The 16,467-nt window shown below is 33.1% G+C and overlaps 2 protein-coding genes and 1 long non-coding RNA gene across 5 annotated transcripts; all 3 read left to right on the top strand.

Moving 5' to 3' along the window:
• The first annotated feature begins 1,054 nt into the window (after positions 1-1,054).
• Positions 1,055-3,730, top strand: LOC18099679 (jacalin-related lectin 3). Of its 2 annotated transcripts, none has more exons than XM_006383663.3 (7): positions 1,055-1,206; positions 1,294-1,506; positions 1,614-1,970; positions 2,123-2,311; positions 2,421-2,741; positions 2,894-3,112; positions 3,228-3,730. In XM_006383663.3, exons 1-7 carry the CDS (start codon positions 1,204-1,206, stop codon positions 3,555-3,557), a joined length of 1,632 nt encoding a protein of 543 aa, XP_006383725.2. In that variant the 5' UTR covers positions 1,055-1,203; the 3' UTR covers positions 3,558-3,730. The 2 variants fall into 2 exon arrangements, with proteins under 2 accessions (XP_006383725.2, XP_024456291.1); XM_024600523.2 differs by having other exon boundaries at positions 2,069-2,311.
• A 5,150-nt stretch (positions 3,731-8,880) lies between these two features.
• Positions 8,881-9,770, top strand: LOC112327469 (uncharacterized). The gene is made up of 3 exons (XR_002981689.2): positions 8,881-9,124; positions 9,220-9,316; positions 9,424-9,770. It is a non-coding gene; the product is annotated as an uncharacterized LOC112327469 (long non-coding RNA).
• Positions 9,771-10,435: 665 nt separating this feature from the next.
• Positions 10,436-13,528, top strand: LOC18099678 (jacalin-related lectin 3). 2 transcript variants are annotated; one of them, XM_052452753.1, is made up of 7 exons: positions 10,436-10,606; positions 10,685-10,894; positions 11,132-11,749; positions 11,853-12,074; positions 12,179-12,547; positions 12,642-12,860; positions 12,951-13,528. In XM_052452753.1, the coding sequence occupies exons 1-7, from the start codon at positions 10,604-10,606 to the stop codon at positions 13,248-13,250; spliced, it is 1,941 nt and encodes a 646-aa protein (XP_052308713.1). In that variant the 5' UTR covers positions 10,436-10,603; the 3' UTR covers positions 13,251-13,528. The 2 variants fall into 2 exon arrangements, with proteins under 2 accessions (XP_052308713.1, XP_024456290.1); XM_024600522.2 differs by lacking the exon at positions 10,436-10,606 and having other exon boundaries at positions 10,670-10,894.
• Positions 13,529-16,467: the final 2,939 nt, after the last annotated feature.

Raw genomic sequence — 16,467 nt, 5'->3', positions numbered from 1 at the left:
AATCCAGGCCCATCATCTGACTCAATTTGGAACTTGAATCTTTTCAAGCCCAGGTGATTCTGTGATGGTGTTATATTTATCATGCATAGAGCAAGATGGGGGTTGGTTTTGGACATCCAGATTTATTAAAACCCGACGCAATAATCAAACCGATAATCCATCTAAGTAGGGTTTCATATTGAACCAGGTAATAATTGATGTTATCAAATTTAATAAATTTGTGAGTTAATCTATGACCCTATCCAAACTCGGTAAGATATGAAATGATTTTTGTTTTTAAAAAATATCATTTTAATTTTTTTTAGATGATATTATTTTATATTAACTTGCTCGATCCATAACTCAAGCCTCGAAACGGGTAATAGATTGGGTCAAATTTTATAATTATTTCCAAATCCTGTTTTTGCATTTCTGTTAACAATGTTGGTTGAATATGAATATTAACGCATGGTTGTTTCATGAAAGTGGTTTTTTAAAAATTATTTTTTCATGTTTATTTACCATTACAAAAAATTGTTAATAAAAAATATTTTCCAATCAAAAATTTTTTTTGCTTGGTTTTTAGAATTTTTTTTTTAATTTTGGGTTGAAGTTGTAAAAAACTTAAAAATTATTATTATTTTTTTATTAAATTTTAATTTGAAAGCATAACAAAAAATAGCAAACCCAATCATAACCCTTCAAAAGTTATTCTTGTATGTATTTTCAAGTAACTGGAATTCAATATAGTTCTGTTGAAATGTAGCCAACGAGATTTAAATCTCATATTCCGAGAAGTAAAGTTTCCAAAAATTCTTTGAATCAATGTAATGCCTTGTCAAGGACAGGAATCAAGAGCACCAAAGAATTCTTTTCTGGTTTTCTGACAAGTAGCATATCTCAAGAAAATCATGCATCTACTTCACTAGAAGGCTGGATATTTATCACTGGAATGAATATGGACAATAACAGAGTCTAATCCTGAAGAAGCCGGTGCTGATGGGACCTGTAAGGACGCGTTGCTTGTGAAAAATGTAGTCTACTTTTACAAGGTTCCTCATGGACAAGTGGGTTCTTTCCCCTTTTGATGAACATGGGAATAAATTTCCTAGCACTAAACAAATTTGATGCTGCCTATATAAATCTACCCACACCATGTCTTAAACTTCGACACACAACTCTTCACATTTTCATTTATACGGTTTTTCTCTTCCTAGGATCACAATGGTAAGTTGCCATCAAGCAAATTTTTCATTTGCTCAAAGTTTGCTGACTTTTGTTTTCTGATCAAGACTAATTAATTGCGTGCGACAGAATTATGAAGGATATGGCAATAGCCATGTTTCAGTCGGACCATGGGGAGGCCAAAGCGGGGCACGGTGGGACGATGGAGTGTATAACACTGTAAGGCAAGTGGTGATCTGCCATGGCGCTACTATTGATTCCATACAATTTGAGTATGACAAGAGGGGGTCCTCTGTGTGGTCAGAGAAGCATGGTGGGACTGGTTGTTTTAAAACAGCTAAGGTCAGTATTATTAGCTGGAAATTTCATATAGCTTGTTTAATAAATTTCTGACTGGAGTGAACAATTTCTAAGATGTTTCACGTAGAATTTTGGACTCAATTTTGCAGGTCAAGCTTAATTATCCTGATGAATATCTTGTATCCATTAGTGGCCATTGTAGTCGTGCGGTGGAATATGGTCCAGTACTTGTTCGATCATTAATGTTTGAAAGCAACAAAAAAATGTATGGACCTTTTGGTATCCAGTATGGAACCTATTTTTCAATTCCAATGACCGGAGGCAAGATAGTTGGCTTCCATGGCCGCAGTAGTTGGTACCTCGACTCCATTGGAGTATACTTGATGCCTCTTCTGCAACGAAATCCATCGGATAATTTCGCTACTCCACGAAACTACAAAACAAATGGGACAGATGAGAAATACAAAGACGACAATTATGATCTTGAAGATGAACTAGGCAACAAGGTTGGTAACCTGGTAACCCAACATCTGTATCTTGTTCTGTTTTGGTGGAGCAGATTAAGCTAAATTATGTTATTGAAATGAACTCTACTTATTTCCAGGCTGTTATTAGGAGAAAAGAGACCAATACTAATGGATTCATGAACACAAAACAGGCAGTGTCGTATGGACCTTGGGGTGGTAATGGTGGAAATATATTTGATGACGGAGTTTATACAGGAGTCCGTGAAGTTCATTTAACACGTTACGGAGGTGTTGTTTCGATTCGGATTTGTTATGATCTAAATGGGAAAGAAATATGGGGAAGCAAAAATGGAGGAAGTGGAGGAATTAGAGTGGACAAGGTGCCTCAAACATGCTTCAAAACAACCTTGTTTATTACAGTTTTTTTCCCCTCGGATTGCATAGGATGCTTGCTAATAATTAAGCCATTCGTTTCTTGTTCTTGAACAGATACTTTTTGATTATCCATCCGAGATCTTGACTCACATAACAGGATATTATGGATCAACAATCTTAAGAGGGCCTGCAGTTGTGAAGTCCCTTACATTTCACACCAACAAAAGGAAGTATGGACCATTTGGAGAAGAGCAAGGGACTTCTTTTTCCTCTGCATCTAACAATGGAATCATCGTTGGATTTCATGGAAGGAAGGGATGGTTTGTTGACAGTATTGGAGTCCATGTCCAAGAAAGAACGTTGCCAGTCCCTAGACCAATACCTAGACCTTTTTACGAGACCTCCGAGACCAGTGAGATTCAACAAGTATACGAGGTGCGTATTCCTTAATTAATTTAGAGGCATTTGGTCTTGATTTAATAAAGCTACGTGCATACAACAAAAAATAGTAAAGATGGTGGTTAATCGAGTGTAGTTTTAAAGTGAAAAATTGATGATCATACGGTCTAAAAATCTGTTTTCAATAGGTAATCCCTGGAGCAGTGAAGGAAGCAGCTCCATTGGTATCAGGGCCGTGGGGTGGCGTTGGAGGCAAGCCTTGGGATGATGGAGTGTTCTCTGGGGTAAAGAAAATTTTCTTGACAAAAGGAGAAGGCATATATAGTATACAATTTAAGTATGACAGAAATGGCCAATCTTTTTGGTCAGTTAGGCATGGAGGAGGCAGTGAAGGGAGCATTAATATGGTAATTACCGACTAATAATACTAATTTTATATGTTTATTCAATTCAATTTTGATTGTTTCCTCGATTTACTAGTGAAATATTAATGGAATTCTATACACTTGTGCTAAATAACAGATCAAATTTGACTACCCATATGAAGTCCTTACAAGTGTTTGTGGTTATTATGCTTCTCTCACCGGAGATGATCAAGGCAGGGGCGTTGTCATAAAATCTCTCACATTTTATACCAACAAGGCCAAGTATGGACCATATGGGGAGGAAACTGGAACATTTTTCACTTCCACGAAGACTGAAGGAAAAATTGTTGGGTTCCATGGAAGGAGTGGGTGTTACTTGAATGCAATTGGAGTCCACCTACAGCAATGGTCCAATGACTTGGCCCAACAAGGACTAGGAGAAAGGGGACGCCCTGTCAGGATGATCATCAACAAGTTGTTTAATTAAATCCACTTTCTCCTTAATGTATGCTAGTGAAGCACCAAATTAAAAACCCAGAAAAAAAATTCTATGTTGGCATTAGAATATTATGAACTTGAAAGAATGTGTTTATTAGTATGAGAATGTTATCCTCTAATAGTATTAATATTATAAGCAATGATAATACTAGCTTGTTAAAATTTTGCCAATCATAATTTACTAGTCTAATTGCACAAGATGTATCTTTGGAAACTTTTTTGGATGGTAGATTAGTCTTCTCTCCATGTTTAATAGTATATATTACATTATTTACCCACGTTATGCCGTGGGTCAGATTAATTTTTTTTTTAACATATAAAAAAAATATTCAAATATTGCTAAGATTTTCTAGTAAAAACAAATTTAAATTGTATGGAAATTAACTCGATATAACCTGATTGATTTGATGGGTCTAAAGGTAATTCAGACAACCAATAAAAATATAATTTGATTCACAAAAATTCAAAACAATATATTTTTTAAAAAAATAACATTGAAATGATAATATATTGGATCGATCTGGACCAACTCGAGTTAACCTACCAAGTTCTTGATCTGGATTATGAGATCATGATAACCCCTCATATAAAACAAATCAAAATAAATTATGAAATTCAATTCTCAATACATTCAATGTTGAAAAATAAAATTAAAAAAATTAATTAAAAAATAACAAAAAAACTTGACCTAAGTTAACCTAACAAACCCGTGAACTGAGTCATGAGATCGAGATAATCTCATAAAAAATAAACAAAAAAATAACTCAAGTCAACTCGAATTAATCTGTCAAACTCGCGATCAAGATCATGAGGTTGTGATAACCTTATAAAAATCAAATCAAAACAAATTATGAAACTCAAACTTTAATAAACTTATTGTTAAAGGCTGAAAATGAAAAAAAAAAACCAATTTAAAAATAGGACACAATAAAACGATTTAAGTCTACCCGAGTTAATCCGCAAAATACATGATCTGAGTTATAAGATCGAGATAACCTTATAAAAAATAAATCAGAATAAATTATGAAACTTAATTCATAATTAACCGAATGCTAAAGGATGAAATAGAAAAAAAATATAAATTAAAAAAGACAAAAAAAAAAACCCAAGTCAACTAAATTAACCCGTTAAACCTAAGGGTGAGTAAAAAAACCTAAAAATCGATTAAACCGAGAAAACCGAAAAAAAACCGAAAAAACCGAACAATGAAAAAAAACCGATTAAATTGATCAGAATTTTTTAAAAAATTGAAACGAACCCAAATAAAAAAAACCCGAGCCAAGCCGAAAGAAACCGAGCCAAACCGGAAAAAACCCAAGCCAAACCAGAAAAAAACCGAGCCAAATTGAAAAAACTGATTTTTGTTCTAAAATAACCGAACCAAAATAGACCGGTTTGAACCGGTTTCGGGTTTTTTTTTCAAAAAACCAGTTTGGTTATTTTTTTTTGATAAAATTCAAACCGAACCGAAAATGATCACCCCTAGCTAAACCTGCGACTTGAGTCATGAAATTAAGATGATCTTATAAAAAGCAAACTAGAATAAAACATTAAGTCTAATTCTCATTTAATTCAATGTTGAATGATGCAATTTTAAAAAAAAATTATCAATTAAAAGAAAACAAAAAAAATTAGAGTCAACCTGCCAAACCTGTGACATGGGTTATGAAACCGACCGAGTTAACTGCATGTAAAGCAAACCATAATAAATTACAAAGCCTAATATTCAATAAATTAAATATTAAAATATAAAATCAGAAGAAAAAAAACAAAAACAAAAAATATTTATTAAAATAAATAATATTTTATGATGTGGGGCATTGCAAAAACACATTCTCTTTTAGTTTATACTATAATGTTTTAGCCATTGATCACATTGAAAACTCAATTTGTTTAGCACCTATAAACATTCTCTTGATTTAGAAATTAATTATTCTCAAGTAATTGATTATTCTTGTATAATTTTATAACATTAATTATTCTTTTATTTTTGTTTATAGTTGCATAAAAATTATCAATGCATTTTTTTATTTAAAATGTTTTTTCAAATCATGACAAATATTTATTAAAAAAACTATGTTGTGAATAAAAAATATATAGTCTTATATAAAAATATAAATAAAAATATAGTCTTATATAAATAAAAAAAAATATAAAAATATATATTCATTAACTGAAAATAAAACTCACAACATTGTAGTGCTAATTTATGATTTCAAATTTTCATTGATGCCATCGCGTTTTTATATTCAATATAAAAAGCTTGAACTGATATATAACTTAGCCCTCTTGTTTTCCTTTCTTTTCTTCCTTGTCCTTTTACTCCAACCAATATTTATACCTAGAATATATATATATATATATATATATATATATATATATATATATATATATATATATATATATATATGTTTTTTGACCCCTTTTCTTGCAAGGGTTGTGTTTGAAAACTTTCTTCAAGGTGGCATCTGGAATTTTATTTTGATTGTTACCATGTTTATAATCCTGATTGTAATCCCGATCCTTTCTATAACCTTTAGGTTTAAATTTCTTAAAGTTATCAAAGCTTTATCATGGCTAGATTTAGAATGAGAGACAAAAGATACACTATCGAATCTTTTCTTTCATGAGTTTATTCTTGTCATTATATATTATATTAAAAAACGGTTTGTTTTTGCTTTTGCGGTTAAAATCGTGTTTTGTAATTTATTTTTTTTACTTGAAATTAATTTTTTGATGTTTTTGAATCGTTTTAATGTGCTAATATCAAAAATAATTTTTTAAAAAATAAAAATATTATTTTCATATATTTTCAAGTAAAAAAAAACCATTATCACACTTCCAAACACCAGTACATATCATTAATGTTCCAAGTCTCTTCTAAAATATTATAAGTAGGGGATTAAGCCCCTCTTTCTTAAAAAAAAAAAAAAACTACTGGATAATTGCGTATCCATATCTAAATCTTGCTGAAGAATATCTGATCCTTCAAACAAAAACGATAAAAGATATCCTCTATCTGATAAGGGATTATGTACTCCCCAGGATCCCGTGTATATTTGGACAAATGCTCACAAAAGATATATGATGGTGCTTAAGCTAAAAAAACAAAAAAAATTCAACCAATAGCCAACGGCTTGGTCAATCACATCGGGTGAGCGCCAATATCTTGGCCCAAGCGACTGGATGTTGCCATTTAGGGCTGGCCCCAATGGCTACGTCTTCTATCTTCACCAAAATTTTTTTTCCCTGACAGACTTATTAACTTGAGCATTAAAGAAATTTATTTTTAGAGTTTTTAAACCCGGTCGGGTGATTGACTCAGCCTAAAACTCGGGTCATGAGTTTTGCTTGAGTTATCGAATTTTGATCGGGTCACCGAGTTAACCCTAATTTTTTTTATAAATCAAAACGACGTTATTTTAGTTAAAAAATAAATACTTAATCAACAGGTTGTAACCGAGTTTTTGACCAGGTTTTGTCAGGACAACCGGGTCACCGGATCAACCTGTCAGGTCACCTAGGCTTTTAACTTCCTTTATGTTTTCTTAAACCCGGCTTGGTTCCAGCCGGATCCCAGATCGACTTGCTGGGTTAGATCGAATTTTAAAACTATAATTCTATGAGGAGCTTGTTTTTTCAAGTGAACGTCCGGCCGGATCAAGCTCATATTAATGTCCACACATCTCAATCCAGGATCGAAAAACCATGGAAAGTCCAATCTCTATGTGAAGGTTTTTTTCACAATTTCATCAATATACAAATTTCACGTTGCAAAAACTATTAGAATTAGAAATATCAATGATGGTGTGAACAAGATCACAAAGGATCTCTCCTGATAACCATTATTGTTTCTTCCTTTTACTTACCAATTCTTTATCTAATGAAATCGTGAGAAAACTTCAAATACAAATTCGACTTTTCACGGGCTGGTTTGATTTTTCAGTGGTTATAGGAAAAAAACCCCTAGCTGGCTATGAGGGCTCTTAATTTTTTTTTTTTTTTTTGATTTACGTGGGGTGTCCGGGCCAGCTTACGCGCACCACGACTATTCCCCACGGCCCACTGGACATCCTGCAAGCCCAGGAGCAGGTAAGGCACCGCGGGGGTGACAGACGTGCACATAGAGGGTCGAACCCGGGACGGGGGCGGAACAAGTCACACGGTTGACCACAGCAGCTAGACCCTCAAGTGCGCTCTTATTGATATATCATGTCATGGTTGTTTTGCCATATATACTATTAATGAAAAATATTGATCCGTCATTGATGTAAAAAAGGGTACATACTTTGTATAGAAAAAGCTTGTGTGTACATAGAAAAATATGTGTGTATGAAAAGTTTATGTGAACAACTCATGGGATACCAAAAAATGTATAAAAGAGTGTGTCAAGAAGGATTGGTTATACTAGGTCACTCCGATTCTAGAATGGGTTTTTAAGCTGAAATTATTTAGGCTAGCCTAAATAGCTAGGAAACTTCAAGTCATTTGGGTTTAGTCTAAACAATTCAAAAAAATATTTATTTTAGAAATAAATATTATTTTTTGTACTATCATCTGCCTTGAAAATTAAATATACTTGTTTTGAATACTTTAACCAAGAAAAAATAGAAAAAAAAAAACTTACTATATAGATATTACTTTTTTTTGGTTAAGATTGCATGAGAATGTTACTGTGACGAATGCTTTGTGGCTTTCGTTATTTTTTTGTATGAGATTTCCTTAAGTAAATCTTTGCCAATGTTTCTATGTAAGAGAGAAGAATTTAATTGTGTTGCTTGTGAAGAGCAACAATTATATTGTATTAATAAAAAATGAGTGTAAGAGTAACACGGTTCAGGGAACGCATTTTAAATGAAAATGTTCCATGAGTAGTAAAAAAATACTGGAGAAGGATTCCTGATTGTTTTTTGAAAATAAGTGGTTGAGGAGACCTGAAAAATGATTCTTTTTGAAGATAAGTGATTGTGGAGACTTTAATAAAAATCCCTGATTCTTTAGAGATAAGTGATCGTGGAGAATTGTAGAATTTAATGGAGACACGAAGAAACACTATTGTTTTTTATTTGATTTATTTGAAAAATTCAAAGAAAGTGAAGAAACACTATTTTTTCTTGTTTGTTTAGGTTGCTTCTCCTTCTTCATAAATTATTGAAGGTATCATTTGAGGATTAATTTTTCTATATCTTTTTTAGTGCATGACACTCTTCTGTATTGTGCCCATTATCATGGTGAAAGAGACCAGACTTATTGAGGTTCTTTATGTTTGAGTCCCTTTTCATGAAAGATGGATATTGCATGATATTTTCTCTTTATTGGAGTCAACACTTTATCACACATGGTGGTAAGAGGTTTAGTTAGGAGTTAATGGAATGTCAGGTGATCACGCATATGTTCTTTAATATTCTTTTTTGATGTTCTAGTAAGAGACTGATATTGTTGAGGAGATTTTGCTATTTGAAAACAAGGATGTCTTGATCCAATGATATTTATTTTTTCTACTCGAATATGATTCTTCATTATTTGTTTTACAGTGATGCAGCAGTTTTACTTAAGGTGATTCGGTTTATACCTTGCTTTTCTTGCAATTTGTATTAACAATCTACCTTCTCTTGCGTGTCCTACTTCGACTAAATTTGTGCACTTCGCAGGTGGACTGTTCTATATGAAGCAATTGTGTTTCTTTGGTGAACATGAAATGTTTTCTTGAATCAAAGAGGATGCCTCTATGTCCATATTTCTTGACAGGTGTGAGAAGTTGTTCCTATCAAATTCTTGTACTTCTGCTTTTGTTCCGCTGAGAATGCTTTCCCTGGAAGAATTTAATTTATTCAACTTTTCTATTGTTCGGACAGCTAGCATTGGTCATCCCTTGGAATGGACTGAGATAACTGGCAATCAGGTAGAGAATTCTTGGAGAATCGATGGTCAGAGAGCTCAAAAACTTTATTTTTTTCCTCATCAGAAAAACGCACATGCCGTTGCAGGATCATGCACGCCTTGAAACCATTGAGAAATCAACAATAGATGATGAAATTTTGTAAATTCTCAGTTTGTGGAAAGGTTTTAAACCAGGCTCTTGATTTGCTTTCAAGTGTAAGAATTTCTTAAAGGAAATCTTTATAGAGGTTGAATTATTTGCTAGTCATCGTCTGGATTTGTACTCACAGCTGACTCGTATTGTCTGAATAATAATCATAGAACAAATCTCTTTCCTCTTGGTCACTTTGCGCTTGATTTGGGTTTGAAATCATTCTGTTGTCTTTGAAACATAATATGTCTCATCTTGAGACTGTGGAATGACGGCTTGAGATTTCTTTTCCGTATAGCAGACACTTCCACCGGTGCTTTTGCACCGAAAACATCTCCAATCATGGCTCTCTGAGCCATGATCACATGTGCTTCCGGTGTCATATTGGATTGTAAACAGTATCACATGATTCTCGTTCATAGCTCCGAGTGCAGGATGGAGTAAAGCGACCGCACTAGAGGTTTTGTTCTCTGGGATATGTTAGCACTTAGCAGGCGATCACCCATCAGCCACTCCCATATTCTGAAAAACGGGTCCTTTTTTTCTCTGTTGTCGGGCATCTGCCAGGTCTTTTTCCAGGGCATCTATATAATTTGACTGTATGCATGACAATGATTAGAAACTTTAATTTAGAAGCTCTAGATATTCTGAAATCAGAACAAACGTACGTGATTTAAAATAAGAAATTAAGAGAAAGAATGGTCATTGAATTAAAGAGATTTTTGACGGTACAAAAGCAAGGAAATTTCAGAGCAAGATGACGATGCTCTTTTCTTGGATCTGATTCTCTTCTCTGTAATCATTTCCATCCTTAGTGGGACAGCAAATTGGTGTCTTCTACAAAGTTCGATAAACATTTTATAGAGCTCCCACTCAATAAAATAAAATAAAATAAAATAAAAAAACCCTTTTTGTTATGATAAATTCAAGTTTACAGTCCCAGCTGCAGTGTGTCAATTTCTCACTCTTGTGGCTCAGTTCACCTTCAACCAAGTCTGCTGAAAATGGTAGGTTTTTTAGTTCCATCACTTGGTTGGATGCAATGCTTTGACTAATTAGTTGAGATTTCAATGATGTTGCAACAGAGTTTCGAAAATGGTGAGAAGAAACCCGTGGCTGTTGGACCATGGGGTGGTCAAGATGGATTTCGTTGGGACGATGGAGTGCACTCCACAGTAAGACAATTGGTGATAGCTTATGGGGCAGGTATTGACTCCCTCCAGATTGAATATGATAAGAAAGGGAGCTCAATATGGTCACAAATCCATGGTGGCAATGGCGGCATGAAAACAGCGGTTAGTCAGTGATAATATTGATGAGAATATTTGTTTCTACTTCTCAACAGTCATCACAGTGCACTTGGTCTGACAACATAACTTTGGTTTTTGTTAGTTGCTAGAACAAACTTAGATATAGAATCAGTCTTTTCATCTTGTGATATGGGAATTCAAGATGAACTGTTGAAGTTGGCATTAATTTCGAATGTTGATTACCATATTAATAACATCAAGTTATGTGATCAAATTTTGCAGGTCAAGCTTGACTACCCGCATGAGTTTCTTACTTCAATCCATGGATATTACGGCAGTTTAGATGGTTGGGGTCCTGTATTTGTTCGCTCACTCACTTTTCAAAGCAATAAGAAAACTTATGGACCATTTGGTGTTGAGCACGGAACTTATTTTTCATTCCCAATGTCTGGGGGAAAGATTGTTGGGTTCCATGGCATGAGTGGTTGGTACCTTGATGCAATTGGCATATATTTGAAACCTCTGCAGAAACAGAAGGCCTCAAAAGCTCTGGTCCAACCAAAAAGTTACCTTAACAACGGGACTGAGAATCTTAGCTACACGATGATGCAAGGAGCAGGAAATGGTTTTGATATATTTGTTGCGGTTAAACAGAAGGATGATTTTGGCAGCCCTCTGCCAAACAAACTTTTAGCTCAAAATCCTCGAGAGTACAGCAATGGAGGAACCAACAGAAAGGATGATTTTGGCAGCCCCCTCCCTGGTAAACTCTCAAGACAAATTTCTCGAGATTTCAGTGACATGGAAACCAACAAAAAGGATGATCTTGGCAGCCCTCTGCCAAGCAAACTCTCAACACAAATATCTCGAGAGCTCAGCGATGGAGAAACTAACAAGAAGGTGAGAAGTACTTGGGTAGGTAGTTTATTTTGAGGCTGTGGCATTCTATTCTTCTTCCTTCTACATTATATTATATGACTTCTAAAACATGAGTCTTATTCAGACTGCTGAAAGGGTGCCCTCAAAAGCTGAAGGGGTGATTATATATGGACCCTGGGGTGGTGCTGGTGGTTCAAAGTTTGACGATGGAACCTACACTGGAATTAGGCAAATCCATTTGTCACGCCACGTTGGAATTGTATCCATTAGAGTTCAATATGATCGTGACGGGCAGGCTATATGGGGAAGCAAACATGGAGGAACTGGAGGGTTTAAATCAGACAAGGTGAACTAAATCTTAAGAACAATTCTATTGGATTTTTATACCAGTTCCTATATGAGAAGAAATATCGACTCGAGCTCATTATTTTCTTGATGAACCTTTTGCAGATAATATTTGATTATCCATATGAAATACTCACACGGGTGACAGGAACCTACGGGTCTTTAATGTACATGGGGCCTAATATTATCAGGTCACTTACTTTCTACACAAACAAAGGAAAGCACGGGCCATTTGGAGAAGAACAAGGTCCCTCATTCACAAACAAAATTGATGAAGGGAAAATCGTTGGATTCCACGGGAGGGAAGGTATTCTTCTTGACGCTATTGGGGTAAATGTGTTGGCTGGAACAGTAAAGCCTGCAAAGCATCATCTTTCTGATGCAATTAAGCAAACTGAAGCAGATGTTGCTCAGATAGATAATTCTCCATGGTCGAATAAACTAGTAGTAGCAAAACGAGGACAAACCGAGGAGGTAATGTATAATCACCTAGGTCTTTACATGATTAATACTACATCACATGCAGTTAACTTAATGCAAGTCCCTTAAAGGTTGTTAAATTTCTCAGGTTGCTTGTGGGGTGATAAAAGAACCATCTCCATGCGGACCGGGTCCTTGGGGCGGGGATGGAGGGAAGCAATGGGATGATGGAGTATTCTCTGGGATTAAGCAAATATTTATAACTAAAGTAGAAGCTATTTGTTCTATACAGATTGAGTATGATCGAAATGGCCAGTCTGTTTGGTCTGTAAAACATGGAGGCAATGGAGGAACTGCAACACATAGGGTAATCAACATCCTACTATGTGATGACAATAGGATAAACTGCTTTCCTGTTCATGACTTTTCCACTAAAACTTTAACATGCGATCTGCAGGTGAAATTGCAGTATCCCCATGAAGTGCTCATATGTTTATCAGGATATTATGGTCCCGTCGGCTGTGATGAGAAGAGTCCTAAAGTTATCAAGTCACTTACTTTTCATACTAGTCGAGGAAAGTATGGTCCATTTGGTGAAGAAATTGGAACATATTTTACTTCAACTACGACTGAAGGCAAGGTGGTTGGCTTCCATGGAAGGAGTAGCTCGTATATGGATGCCATCGGTGTCCACATGCAACACTGGCTTGGAAATCAGAGATCCTCGAAGCCTTCTATGTTTAAAATTTTCGGTTGATCCATAACAAAAAAGGTTTTTCAGCATTCTCGAACAATAAAGGATCCATATTCGATGTGTGATATTGGGTATTGAGTATTGTAGTTCGAAGATTGGCCCCATCCCGGCCCGTCTATTGACTCTATATTCACTCTTGTATTTCTATTCCAAAGAATAATCCAAACTTTTCTGGGATTTCCCAGTTGTTTGGATCCGTGTGGCTTCTCTTTTTCCCAGAAAAATCCATGTATAAAACCTTATAAATTGAAATATCTTCGATATTGAAGGAATATTTATCACCCTATATTCATCTATCAATGAAGTCATATGTCCTAATTGATAATCATATCAAATTTGATATAATTTAAATGATTTTAAAAAAATAGAAATAATAATTAGCATATATAAATCAATTTTGATTGATAATCGTGAAGTACTAGAGTTATTTTCGAGCGACAAGTATTATATTGTTCATGTACCCTCGAAAAAGAAGAAGAGAGAAAGATGAGAACAAGAATCTAATTACCCAGTCACCATGGGTCATCATCATGAAAGAGATATATCTTATAACCTCTTACTTGTAACCCAATTAACATAGTTTTTAAACACGACAATTTGGGCCTAGGTATCGGTACTTCGGTGCTGCAGGAAAAGGCTCAGTTACCTGGATCCACATTTTGGATACACTGGGACAGACCCATTTAGAGGCTCACAAACAGCTTAGGCTATCTGGCTCAATTAAGAGGCCCATAGGAGTTAACTTTGGTCCATCAACTTTAGAGCCTGTAGGTGTAATCGATGGGCTTTACAAGCAAAGGCCTACCCATGAAAACAAGTGCATTTAAGCCTGAGGCCCACATGTAAAAATCAATGTTCATCAACAAAATTAACTAGCATAGAAATCCAGGGTCATATACATGATCAAGAATTAAATGTGGTTTGAAATTATCTCAATTTAATTTAATTTAAATTTTTTAATAAAATTTCATATTTGGAGTTATTTTGAGTGTCAAGATTGAAATTTAATTCTAAAAATAGTACAAAAATAAATCAGAAGCTAGTCTTTCTAATTTACAACACTATAGAAGAGAAATTAATGTTCAAACTAACTTTACAAAAATACTTTTTTTTTTTCCTCGAGAGAGACCTTTGAACGAGTGTTATGAAGGTGATTCGGTTAATACAAAAAAACATAATGAATTGAATCCTAACTCTTTTAAGTATAGAGTTTAACTTATCTATCAATTAAATTCTATAATTAAATTTAATTAAAATAGAGAATCATTTCAAACATAACATTAATAATTAATGAGGATTTCATCATTGTGAAATAAAAAAAATGATTTCAAAGGATGTCGAAGGGAATCAACATAAGTGGTCGAAGAAGATTCAATTGACCTAACAAATCATCAGATAAGATAAGAGGAGAATTCGATATTCAATTCCCAAGTTCATCGAAAACTCGAGGAGAAATCTAGGTACATTGTTTACTTGTTCAATATTTTGCAGATGAGAAGTTTGAACTACCAAGATAGCGTAATCAAAATGTTAATTACCATGTATAAAAAATTAATTTTTTCTTATAAATAGTCAAAATACATCATTCATTGTATATACTCCATATTGCATGTTACGGGATCGAGTTGATGTTGGTGATGTACTCTTGAAAATAGTTGGACTTAGTCTCGAGTACACGAGTGGCCGGCTATTCTATTATACTTTGGAGTATAAGATAATATTAGGTGTTTTCATGCATTCTATTGCCTACCAAAAAACAATTATTATCATATAGTATAATCTGAACTCATTTACCTGACAAAAAAGAGAGAGGAAACAAAGCATTTATTTTTTTTTCTATATTTTTTTGTTTGTTATAAAAGGGCTTCATTGAATGGAAGGATGAAGTTAGTATCTTTTTATTATTTTTGACATAATTATTTTTATTATATTATTTATTTAATTGTTAAGATTTTTTTATTTTTTGAAAAATTCCTTCATTAAAGTTTTCATAACTAATCATATAGGGCAGCTAGCTTACCATTATTTTTATTTTCATGTCCAAAAACTACTACTTCATAACTTCCTTTATTTTTTTTTGTTTTTTCTATTTAGATTAGAATTTTTAATTTAATTAATATTTTATTGATAAATTTTTTTCTTATATTTAAATATTCATTTAGATTATTTCTCATAAAAGAGAATAGATGAAAAAAAACTTTTCAGAAACTATCGTGACTTTTCTTGAAGTAAAAAGTTGTAACCTTAGAGTTAATTACTCTATTTTTGTTTTTATAGGATTATAAAATTTTAAGAATCGAAGAATCCTATGCATAGGTTGCGTTAAACAATGATCATAATAATTTCGTTGAAAACATGCAGCCACTCATCCCGTTTGTTTTTATAATACGAATTTTTTTTCCTTCATGAAAGACTAAACAGTGAAGGTATTTTACAATTAAAGAAAAATATTAAATTAATATTTTTTAAAAATATTTTTAGATATTTTTTATGAGATGATATAAAAAAATATAATTTTAATTTATTTCTAATTAAAAAACACAAAACTAAATATATAGATTAGAAAATTAGAAAAATAAGAAAATTCAGACAATTTCATTTTTAAAACATTTCTAAAACAATGACTCATTTGTTTTGCGTTTTAAATATATTTTTTAAAAAATTAATTTTTTATTATATTTATTTAAATTTTATTTTTAAATTTATTTTAGTGTATTATATAAAAATAATTTTTAATTTTTTTTAATATATTTTAAATAACAAATATTATAAAAAAACAACCATTACTATTTACTAATCTATATAAACTAAGTAATATCCTTGATCGGATATGGAATCATTATTAGCTGTCTAAACAAGGGCTTACACAACCTTTCAAATCAATAATTATTGTGTAATATCAGACGGGTGCATCCCATATATGCACATTAATAACATAATCATCCAGCTGGTTCTATGAAAAAGGTTAACCTATAAAAAAAACGAGGGACATAGTCTGCTCCACAGCATAAACTGATGTAACAGACATCAATCAATTTCTCAAAAAATTAAGCTAATTAGTACCGCAATCTTTATATTTATCAACAAAAATTATTTTTTTTAGTAATTAATTTATCAACAAAATCACTAACAAAAATCTCCGTCGATGAATTTTATATCAGTAATTTTTTGTTTGTTGGTAAGTTTATTAGTAATTAAAAATATATTTTTACCGATGAAT

Source organism: Populus trichocarpa, chromosome 5 (genome assembly GCF_000002775.5).
Source record: "Populus trichocarpa isolate Nisqually-1 chromosome 5, P.trichocarpa_v4.1, whole genome shotgun sequence".
In the NCBI taxonomy this organism is placed as follows: Eukaryota; Viridiplantae; Streptophyta; class Magnoliopsida; order Malpighiales; family Salicaceae; genus Populus; species Populus trichocarpa.
The sequence above is the reverse complement of the archived record's forward strand: the minus strand, read 5'-3'. Positions and strand labels throughout refer to the sequence as shown.